The sequence below is a fragment of the Onychostoma macrolepis genome, chromosome 16, assembly GCF_012432095.1.
Source record: "Onychostoma macrolepis isolate SWU-2019 chromosome 16, ASM1243209v1, whole genome shotgun sequence".
NCBI lineage: Eukaryota > Metazoa > Chordata > Actinopteri > Cypriniformes > Cyprinidae > Onychostoma > Onychostoma macrolepis.
This window is the reverse complement of record NC_081170.1, coordinates 4,556,541-4,569,010: the sequence shown is the minus strand read 5'-3', so window position 1 is coordinate 4,569,010 and position 12,470 is coordinate 4,556,541. Positions and strand designations below refer to the sequence as shown.

The 12,470-nt window shown below is 34.9% G+C and overlaps 1 protein-coding gene across 1 annotated transcript in view; it reads left to right on the top strand.

Moving 5' to 3' along the window:
* The window catches only part of ext1a (exostosin glycosyltransferase 1a), a 54,195-nt gene that overhangs the window by 30,286 nt on the left and 11,439 nt on the right, over window positions 1-12,470 (top strand). Inside the window, exons 2-3 of the mRNA XM_058747026.1 lie at window positions 8,670-8,763; window positions 11,357-11,464. Of these exons, the coding sequence (XP_058603009.1) occupies window positions 8,670-8,763; window positions 11,357-11,464 (202 nt within the window). The remainder of the gene's footprint in view (window positions 1-8,669; window positions 8,764-11,356; window positions 11,465-12,470) is intronic.

The window sequence follows — 12,470 nt, the reverse complement described above, 5'->3', positions numbered from 1 at the left end:
CACTGTAGCATGGGTCAAAAAAAAAAAAAACGGAAAGTTTCCTTGTTTAACCTAAAGCATCCAATATACTCACTGCAAAGTTCTTACACGTTCTTCGCTTAGATATCTGAAATGGCAATATACTGTTAGTGGACATCTTGACGTGGCTGCAAACTTTGTTTAGATAAGTAAATATATGCTGTGCCTTTTCTCTTAATGATAAAATAAACACAACAAAAATGACAGTGGTGAGAAACCAGCTGTTAAGAAAGCATCCGATCATAGAGATGTGGACGTTTGCACTCCAGTCAAGAAAAGTCACATCACGTTATTCATGAAGTGCTTAAAAGTGAGTTAAATGCTGTGTAAAGGTATTCAATTAATTTGTGCTTATTTAAATAACATCATTGTATTAGTCATTTTGTAGTTAAAATACGGAAAAAGCTTACTACTTTTATAATAAATATATATTTTTTTACCTTCTCTCTGAACCTTTACTTACATAAGAATTGTTTAGCATGTTTTGGTAGTTCATATTTATTTATAAATTTGTTTGTTTGTTTATAGTTTACTTATGGTTTATTTATAATTTAATTTATTTAGTTTATTTGCTTTGTTATGTACTGTACTTCTCTTTACGTCAGTTATTTTATTTATAATTTTTTATTTGTACATTGTATGTTTTTATTTATTTTTATATTAAGTTTTTTTTTTTTACTATGGTTTTATTCATTTTTAGTTAGTTTGCTTTGTTCCGATGTATTGTGCCTTTATTTTATTTGTCATTTTATCTTTTATTTTATCTTATTTTTTTATTTGTACGTTGTATGTTTTTGTTGTTTACATCTGTAATAAATTTTTTAGCATTTTTTATTTATGCATTTAAAAATGAAAAACATTGTCAATGTTGAAGAAGGCGGAGCCTCAAAGCCACACCCACCTATTGCATAATCACCACTGACCAACGGGAGTTCAGAGGTGTTTACCAGCCAGAACAAACTTTTGTGTGAAGTTCGCTGTGGCAAACTCTCTTAAACCCCCTAAACGAACTCCAAACAACTTTATTTGACCTCATTTTTTCCGAAATGACACCAGTTTATTCTTCGACTTCGCTTGAAGTATATCGGCACCTTAATACCGCTTTATCCTCCCTAATAAACACACCTGGCTGTCTGTGTTGTTGATTGGTGGCGTACACGTGGGTTGTTTTGATAATGGCAGCTCGGAGAATAAATCCCAAGTTCCCAAGTGTGAATTCCCAGCGTAATTACAGGACAGCACAGGATGATATTAACTCGAGTCGGTTATGATTAATGACACAGTCTGCAGTGGATAATTAATCAGCTGTATTTGCCCTTGAGGCCAGACATCCGTTTGGACCATCTGCCACAGCAATGCGGATAAACTTTCCAGTAGCCTTTAGCCTTTAGCCCAATCAAAAGTAACTCGAGTGAAAGTTACGACTGCGGGGAAGTTTTTCTGACTCTGGAGAGACAGAAGACCTTGCGACGACGTGTCCTAGTTTCTTAGCAAATGTGCTTTGTGTTTGAAAGTTAGTTCATTTGGATGCTGCTAATTCCCTGCGTTCGGTTCATGTAGAAATGCTAACCATCCAGATGGTTGTTTTTTATAGAGCTCTGCAGTGATGACGTGTTTTTGAGGGCCAACTATCACGATGGATCCCTCGACAAAAACCCAATAGGATTTTCCACTGGCTTTTGGATTATTGCAGAAAATAAACTCTGTGACCTGCAAAAGTTTATGCCTATTGCATGCTTTTTTCGTCATGATAATCTTCACAAATTAACAAAAATTTTATGAAGCCTAAATACAATAACCAGATTGTAAACATAGGCTACAGTCGCATGACTTCAACGTCAACACCATTCAGCTCAACAACTCATTCAGTTTTTATTGAAAAATATTTTTCCCTCAAAGTTTGAGTTAGAATGGTTTGTAAGGCCGTGATTATAAACAAAAAACGAGGCTGTAAAAGCGACTAGTAAGTAGATGGGCCAGGCTTAACCAGTATTGGCTCAGCCGGTGGTTTGAGATGGTGATGATCTGTTTGAATCTGGTCAGCACTTTTGCAATACCATTTGGTGTTTAAAGTGACACTTCACCTTTAGGGAGCTTGTGTGTCATGTTTTTTGACAGCTACATGCCATATAAATGCATGCAATATAATTGTGTTTATTATAATGCATACTATTAAATAGTTTTGTTTTTTTGTTTTTGCACTAGCATGACTCCTGTATTTTGCAGTAGCTCTTCTGGACTTTACAAATGGCTTTTTCACTCTGTCAGCAGAGCGGGATTACAGGATAAATGGACATCGGCAAAGCCATTAATGTCTTATTTTCTTGATTGTGCAGACAGCGGATGCAAGCGTTGCACTTTTGCTCTTAACATGCATTGTTGTTTGAGGAAGTCAAATGGCATCTTTTGTCTAACAAGCTAAAGGGGAAGCATGCAGTTGGCGCTGTAGTGACTCTTCTATAAACATCTCTATTAGATTCTATTAGACCGAGTTTAACCAGCAGAAGCATAAAGCAGTTTGTCTACAGTTACAAGACCTGTATTTAGTGTTAATGTTAAAGAGAAAGATGTTTAAGAAGTTTCTATATTCTCACCAGGATTTGATTAAAAATACAATAAAAACAGTAAATATTTGAAATATTATTATAATTTTAAATAACTGTTTTCTATTTGAATATATGTTTTAAAATGTAATTTAATTAAGTGATGCAAAGCTGAATTTTCAGCGTCATTACGTCAGTCTTCAGTGTCACATGATCCTTCAGAAATCATTCTAATATGCTGATTTGCTGCTCAAGAAACATTTATTATTATTATCAATGTTGAAAACAGTTGTGCTGCTTCATATTGTTGTGAAAATTGATACTTTTTTTCAGGATTCTTTGATGAATAGAAAGTTCAAAATTAACACAATTTATTTGAAATGGAACAATTTTTACTCTCACTTTAGATTAATTTAATGCATCCTTGCTGATTAAAAGTATTCTACAAAATTTCTACATTTCTACAAAAAATTATACTGGCCAGTTTATGCACACCATTATACTGAATGATTACAATACCATAACCCATGGTACATTCATTTCATACTGCACTACAGTATGTCTAATATGGTAACACCATGTTTTTTTGGTATTTTGTTGCCATGGTACGTTTACAATGTGGTTCATGAACCTATGGTACAAGGTCATGGTATTTTCTTCTGCATCTATATCTATGATATCATGACTTGATGCATTTTGAATATTTTTTCATGCATTTTGAATATTATTTTTTGTTATAAAAGAACAGATCACAGTACAATGGACTTTCATTTGCAATAAGGAAAAAATGGGGGATTTAACAAATAAAATAAATATTATAATATTCCAAATGCACTGTGCTGGGCTGTTTGTAACAGTGTGGCTTTTTGCTTTATGAGTCAGTTTATTGTATTATGTGAATGGACTTTAATAGGACAAAATGCGGCATCATAAATCTGTATCATAAGCGCATATGTTGTCATGCTGCCTCCCAGATGGCCGTCGTGGATTTACTACCGTCCACAAGAGACTCGAACCAACTGCTTTCCTCTGGATCTGCTTCAGTATCTTCAGAGGCTGCTCTTCTCTTGATCCCATGGATGTTAAAACAGTTAATGAAGCACATGAAGTTGTGTGTGTAGTTGTGCGTGTATGTGTACCCGTTAAGTACGGGTTTAGTCTTGTTCTGATTACACAGTCATTACAAGTAGGTTGGCAGTGTTGGTGAAACCAGCAGTTGCCATGCGAGCTCTCATTTCCACTAATCTGATTTAAGGCACAGATGCCACCCATGCCAAGCTGCTGCTATGGCAACAATGCCAAATATAACCATAACAAAGAAAACTTACGACAGTTTGACTGCCTACGTTCTAGTTCCCTCTTATTTCTTATGCATCTTGCACACTTGTCAACTTGATAGAGGAGATTTGCGTCGGGTGAGTGGCGTTTGCCGACCCATGACGACAGTTAAAAGACACCTTCAACAGCAACGTCACGCTTTCTTTACATCAGCCGACCGCTTCAAACAGTCACAAAGTTCTTTTAATAATTTTATGTTTTCTTTAGTTTTTTTTTTTTGTCATTTCTATTTAGCTTAATTTACTTTTATTTCAGTCATTTTAACATAAACATAATATAATTCAGTTTTTGTTTTTCATCTGATATTTGAATTTGTTTTATTTCAGCTTTACTTCAGGTAGTGAAAACCTTTTAAATAGTTTTAGTTAACAGTATAGCACCACTGGCGATAGATGGCCATAATGTGTTGCGTATATTCATTTGGCTTTCAATACTTTCAAATTAGCACATATTTTAACTATACCTTACTGTATACAGACTTATTTTATTTTTATTTCTTTTTTACTATTATTTTTAGAACCAGTTGTATTTTTTATTTTATTGTTTTGTTTTATTTTATTTTTATTTTATAGCCAAATGTTAAAATATTGTATTGTATTTAATTTAATTTATTTTATTATATCTGTTATATTAAATTATTTTATGCATTATATTTACTTATGTAATATTTATTTATTTTACTTAAATGTTAATTTTTTTTTCTTTCTTTCTTTTCCCTTTTTTTTTACAAACAGGGTTGAAAGTAATTGAAAAATTGGAAAAAAAATTTTGTTATACATTTTTTTTTTGTGTGTGTGTGGGGGGAATAAACATTCAACAGATGCTTCTAATAGAGCGCAAGCTGCATTGAATGCAGAACATTCATTTAAAGTCAGCATGAATTCCAAGTTGACTGTATATTTAATGTACGTTCCTGATCTTATCACACACAGTCTATTTGTTTACATCGGTTTCCCTGTACACTCTTAAAAGTGAAGGTTCCAAAAATAAATGTTCAAAACCATAGAAGAACCATTTTTGGTTCCCCCAAAAACCTTTCTGTAAACAGTTCTTAAAACAAGCATGATTTCTTATAGTCTAAAGAACCTTCTTTTCCACTATAAAGTACTTTTTGTGCAGTGTAAAGTTTCCATGGATGTAAAGGTTCTTCATGGAACCAGCAATGCCAGTAAAGAAGCTTTATTAGTAGGAATGTAGTGTGTCATGGAGTTGCGTGTGGTCATCATTAGCGTGGTGGCCTGTGGAGCTGAATTATGGATGTGTTTATTCCAGCAGAAAGTTCTGTCCCACAGCCCACTCCATCACTTCCTCGCCCCGGCCCGAGCGTGTTATATGAACAGGTTGCACTGCGCTCGACTGGCTGCTTGTGTTTGAGTAATGGTGCAGGGTTGCAGTTATTCCTGACCTGCGTGTGTGAACTCACTGCTATTCATTATAACAGGAGCCGTGTACTGTGCTGTGCTCTTGCCTGCCATCCGGTTTCAAGAAATAAACTAGAGGCTTATTGTCCACAGCCCTGCCTGTACACAACTGTATTTCATACATAACAAACAAGTTTCAAATCAAAACTGCTTGTATCAAATCTTGGACAACAGGTGCTTAAAGCATCAAATGCATCTGAGATCATCAAATCTGAGAACTTTTTGACTTGTGATAGTGTTATTTTAGTATTGTTTACTGACTATTATAGTAGTTATTAGTATTAGAAATTGGGTTTCATGTTTATATTTTTAATTATATTATTTTATTTAAGTTTTAGTAATCTTAGTAAATATGGTAATTTTATGTTCTTTTGTAATTGGACTTTATTTTATATCATTTTTATGTTTTGTATCATTAGTTTAAGTTTTAGTAGTGTTAGTAATTTGTTTTTTGACATTTTTTGACATACTTTTATTTATTTATTACTTATGTTGAAATTGTTTTTTATGAAAATTGACATGCAACAGATGCTGCACGTAGAGCTTAAGTTGAACCCAGTCCATTCATTTATAATCATAAATGAAAAACATTTTTAACTCCATCCTAGTATGTGTGCTCACTTTTCCAGATCCAGTCATTTTGTGATGAATAAAATTAAGTCCCACCAAAGATTTATTTTGCTCATTAAATGAATTGCAGACAGCCTAACTGTATTGAAAATACATACAACTTTTTTTTTTTTTTTAATATCTGTTTGAGAGTCTGCACACAATGAGCCGGTAGGATGAGCCGGTAGGATAAGCCGTGTGGTGCTGCCGAATTATGAAGTCTTTCGAGTGCATTATCCCGTCCTATTTTCAGACAACCCATATCAGGTTGCCCACTGAGCCAACAGGTCATCTGAGGTTATTACAGCATCCTGCAACACCTGCTGACTCTCAACCTCGAGCTTTACCGCTCATCTCAAACCCAGAGAGCATCAGGGCCGAAGCCCAGTCAGTTTCTGTCCGCAGGCGTCCTGGCCTGTTCCTTCATCCGCGCTGAAGAGCAGAGGTGAAGGAAGACCTCAGGGGCTTCACATTGGAATGCACAGCATCACCGATTACTCATTGGAGAGAGGGAGGAGAAGGAGCAGAGAACGTGGTGGAGAATGTGTAAAAGAGGAGAAGGGAGGGCGAGACGGGCGAAAAAAGCAGGAATGTCGCATTAGGAATTCCAAACAGCCCCTTAATCCAAGTGCTGACTGAAACGCTGCTCAAAGCATTTGCTGAAGCTTTTATCCCACCATAGTGCAAGAGCTGCCTACAAAGCAGAGGTCGAGAGGTCACGAGCGTGAACGGGGATTTCTAAGAGCTCGCTTCTGACTGTCTGTGCACACTCGGGTGTGATTCATAGTATGACACTAAATGTCTGTAACCCCTTTTACACAAAGCAGGTTAGACTGATGTTAGGACAAACAGGAGACATTTTTTTTGTTTTCGTCATGAAGTAAAAACACAAAAAGGTAATTGTGACTTTCTCACAATTCTGACTTTTTGACAGAATTGCAAGATTTAAACTCAGAATTGCGAGATGTTAAAGGGATACTCCACCCCAAAATGAAAATTTTGTCATTAATCAATTACCCCCATGTCGTTCCAAACCCGTAAAAGCTTCGTTTGTCTTCGGAACACAATTTAAGATATTTTGGATGAAAACCGGGAGGCTTGTGACTGTCCCATTGACTGCCAAGTAAATTACACTGTCAAGGCACAGAAAAGTATAAAAAAACATCGCCAAAATAGTCCATCTGCCATCATTGTTTCAATCTGAATTTTATGAAGTGACGAGAACACTTTTTGTACGCAAAGAACAAAACGCTTCCATGATGTTTCCGTTCAAATCAAAGCGTAAATAAACGTACAAAACGTATCCATGCTTTACTGATGACCGAGAATAGCGTACGCACTTTGCGTCTATCGGATGCTCTCAAAAATGGTGCATTGTTGAATAAATGTCGTTATTTTTATTTTCTTTGCGTACAAAAAGTATTCTCGTCACTTCATAAAATTCAGATTGAAACAATGATGGCAGATGGACTATTTTGGCGATATTTTTTATACTTTTCTGTGCCTTGACAGTGTAATTTACTTGGCAGTCAATGGGACAGTCACAAGCCTCCCGGTTTTCATCCAAAATATATTAAATTGTGTTCCGAAGTCGAACGAAGCTTTTGCGGGTTTGGAACGACATGGGGGTAGGAGTGGAGTATCCACTATTAATTCAGAATGGCGAGATCTAAACTCAGAATTATGAGATATAAATTTCATTTGCGAGAAACAAAGTCAGATTTTGTGAGGTATAAACTCAGAAAAAGTCTTTTTTATTTTGTGGTAAAAACAGGTTTACATTTTACAATTTCTTTTTCAAATGCTGTTGTTGAAATTTCTATTCATCAAAGAATCCTGCAAAAAATGTATCATTGTTTTCACCAAAAATGTGAAGCTGCACAACTGTTTTCAACACTGATAAGAAATGTGTCATGAGCATCAAATCAGCATATTAGAATGATTTTATAGTATTTATGACAAACTGTAGTCTAAACACCTTGATTTCAATGAAAATGAATTACATCACGTATTACATCATGTGCAATGCATTTATTCACAGTGTTTTAGATTTAAAAAATAGTCTTCAAATTCTTTTATGAAATATAATAATGTATGCTATGCTTCACTGCATTGGGGGATGCAGTATTCTGCTCAGTATACTCTGTATACTACACTGCTGTGGCATTCTAGTTGGTTGCTCAGATGTTGTAGCTGGTTAATAGACATTGCTAGGGTACTCTAGATGGTTGCTTTGGTATTTTGAGTAGTTGCTGAGTGGCTGGTTACTAAGCCTTGCTTTGGGCTCTGGCTGCTTGCGTTGGAATTTTGGCTGGTTATTATGGGATGCTAGAGTATTTTGGTTATTTGCCAGTTGCTTGCTGCTATGGAGATCTAGCTGGTTATTTGGACTAGTTGTGGTAATTATAGTTGAAATTCTTCAGCAATTGTGTTTGAATAGTTGAGACAACATTTGGAGGGAATTCTGTCGCTCTGACATGGGTTTTTCTGTAGTTTTATAGTGATATTTGTGACTCAAAAGGTCCTGTAAACTGGAAAGTATGTAGTTGCTTTTACCCCAAAGTGAATGTATGAGTGTGTTCAGACCATTGACATGCTTGATTCACAATCTGCGCCAGATGTGATGATCGTAACTGAGTTTCCATGCAAATAGGATGTGCACCTCCTATTTTCCTGCAGCAGGATGTTTTCTGACCTTGGTTCTTAATATGTGCTTCCTTGTTTTTCTTTTTATCAACAGGTATGACTATAAAGAAATGCTGCATAACTCCACTTTTTGTCTCGTGCCTCGAGGACGCCGCCTGGGCTCTTTCCGTTTCCTGGAGGCTCTGCAGGTACAGTTTTCCAGTTCCTTCACATCGCCAATACCGATTGCCAACGGAAGACACTTAGCAGTTGCATGCAGGTTCTGTGTTTCCAGCCCATCTACACACACACTTCATCATCATTGCAGTACTAAGACTATGTGATATACATGGAAAAATATATATTTTCAAATCAGAAAGGACACATTAAATTGGTCATAAGTGACAATGAATTAATAAAATTCCATTCATTAAAGAATCTTAAAAAAAATTATCACTTTCCACTAAAATAGACACTGAGATGGACAACTGTTTTCAACACTGATAATAATGTTTCTTATGCAAATCAGCATATTAGAATGATTTCTGAAGGATCATGTGACACTGAAGACTGCAGTAATGATGCTTAAAATTCAGCTTTGCATCACAGGGATAATTGTATTTTAAATTGTAATAATGTTTAAGAATTTTACTGCATTTTTGAACAAATAAATGCAGCCTTGGTGAGCATAAGACACTTTAATAGACACTTTATCCATAACCAGCACTATTCTATGATGCTGTGATGCCGGTGTAATGTCAGATGGCCGTCTATTGTGTATTGTGTGGGAGTGCGGCTGTGCTCTTTCAGGTTGTCTGACGTTGTGCAGACATGAGGCTTAACAGGCCATTATATATTGTGTTTTGAATTGTGTGGGTGTTGAGGATTGACTAGCTGAGGTTTTCTGGGCTTTTATGCTGTGTATGTGCGTTTGTGTCTGTCTTCAGCTCTCGGGGGCTGTATTGGTCTGTATGTATTTCAGCAGATTGAAGCGCTGTTTAATGACACTGCAAGGATTAGTCCATAACAGTGGGATGATATTAGAGATGAGGGCAGGTCAGAGGGTGGGAGCAGCTTAACAGATTAGGGACAGGACAGCAAGCCTGTGCAAACACACACAGTTATAAAATATTGGATTTCATCTACAATAAATTTCTGTTGATGACAGATAATGCTTTTAATACAGACCATGATACTGAATTATTAACACTTTTATATACTATGGTACACGTCCAGAAAAAAACCCAACAAAAATTATTACTGTGATGCATTAAAATACTGTCGTACCATGTTCAAAATAACTTGGTATATGGTAGCATGTCCACACTTGTGCATGTTATAACTATAAAAAATGAATTAAACATATTTGGACTTGGTAACAGTCTTATTTTAGTATTATTCATATTATATAACAGTTTTTTTTATGAATAGCTTAAATTAGCGTTTTTATTTTGTTTTAGTCATTTTGTTGTTTTATTTGTATTTATTCATGTGTTTTTTATTTCATATTATCACCATGATGCATGCTCAAAAAGCATGGAAATACTGTGATACCATGTAAAAAAATTTTTTTACCTTTAATATTACATGTCCACATTTACTAAAATAAAATAAAATAAATAATAATAATAAAAAAATAAAAAGTATATAATTTCATCTTTATCTTCCATCTCCATAACAGTGTTATTTTAGTATTTTTATTTTATTGTTTTAGGAATTTTTGCTTTTATTTGTATCAATTTAGTTAGTTATTTAATTATTTTGATTTTAGTTATATTTATTTTGAGAGATGGGTTTGTCATTTTTATTAGATTTTTTTTTTAAATATTTTGAATTTGTTTTGAATTTTATTTCAAATTTAGATTATTTTATTTCAGTTAGTAATTTTACTACTTAATCTTTGTTCAATTAATTGCCAAGGCAACACTTCTAATTTTTTTCATCTAATATTTTATTTTATTTTATTTTATTTGACTTTAAATAGTTTTAGTTTTAGTAAACAATACACGGTATCAAGCTACTATAATGCTTTATGAACAAACACTTTTTTAAACTGTACTGAGGTGATAAGAGATATTTTGAGCTTTTGGGATTGTTTTCACTGTAACTCCATCCTAAATAATGAATGCAGCTCTGCACTAATGACCAATAATGGCAGCTGATATGCAAATTGGAGACCAGGTAGTCATTAGATATTATAAACAATGCACCATCTGTCTGTTGGTACCTGCTGCTACAGCGCTACTTCAGGAACAAGACACAACAGCTAATTTGTAGCTGAATGGTGAACATGTTTGACAGTGTACATACACAGAAGAGCTGCTTGAATGTGCTTGATTCCTTTTGAAATAAATGTCCGTATTGCATGTAATTGTATATTGCCATATTGGTGCATATACTGTATATATAAAAATATATTTTGTTAAAGATTTTTTTCCCTGTAGCTTTTTGCATTGGTCTCCTTCTCTGTTCTTGATGATCGTCTCACATCCTTTTGCATTGCTATGACCCGTGAAGCCTCAGTTCAGACAGGCAGAGCCATGCTTTGTGTTTCCCTGTCGCTGCCAGATTTCCCAGAGCTCAAGATGGAACAGAAACATGACTGATCTGATAAACCATGATTCCTCATTTCTCAGTCTGAAGTCAGAGCTCTTCTTGCTTTCAGACTTTCCACTCGAAGACGCTAATAAAATTTTCATGACGCTTGTTTTATTTTTCTTCAGCCTGTTTTAACTCGCCTCTGTCTGTCTGTGTCTGTGTCTGTGTCTGTGTGTGTGTGTGTGTGTGTGTGTGTGCGTGCAGGCTGCTTGTGTTCCCGTCATGCTCAGTAATGGCTGGGAGCTTCCCTTCTCAGAGATCATCGACTGGCACACGGCCGCTGTCATTGGGGACGAGAGACTTCTTCTACAGGTACGACTTCCAGAATATATCAGGATAGAATCTATAGCTCAGCTTATGTGATTCATTCTGTTGCTTGTTCCTGTCTGAAACAACAGCTCTGTTCCCAAATTCAGTGAGCTGCCTGCTGCCTATATGGGCAGCATCTTAACTAAAATACATTCTAGTATTGGCTTCTCTGTTAAAAGTGCATGCAGTGCTGCCAAAAGAAAGTGAATTAGAAGGTAAGATAGGGTGCTCAAAAAACTAGATAGAGCGTTCAAAAACACAGACAGAATCACGGATTACTGTATAATGTGGAATGTCATGGAATTTGGCAATGAATGATGCAGACATGTTTTCAGCATTTGCTGTCTGACTATATGAGGACAAGAACACGTGACCTTCATCTCCAGAACTGCTATGAGTTCACTTTATGAGAGAGAGTTCACTATACTTGTATTTAATAGAAGTTATTGTCATATTTCACAACAACCCATCAAAATAAGTTTGACTTGAAGAAATTGTGACAGAAATATATTACTATATTAATAACAATAATGTTTAAAACACTTCTTTTTAGACCCTTCTTTTTATTTACACTAATTTTTACACACTTTATTTTTTAATCAAAATATTTCCATTTTATTCTTCTTCCAATTTTAACAGTAAATTCTTGAGTAGCACTTTGTTTGCCATAAAATGTTGATTAAAATAATGTTTTTGCCTTCATTTGATTACAAGAAAAATTAAAATACATTAAAAAAAAACCAGACCGAGTGTTTTGATTGGACGAACATTTCTTGGTCCTACGCCTTCCACAGAATATGTGACCCTGGACCACAAAACCAGTCTTAAGTCGCTGGGGTGTATTTGTAGCAATAGCCAAAAATACATCGTATTGGTCAAAATTATAGATTTTTCTTTTATGCCAAAAATCATTAGTATATTAAGTAAAGATTATATTCCATGAAGATATTTTGTAAATTTACTACTGTAAATATATCAAAACTTCATTTTTGATTAGTAATATGCATTG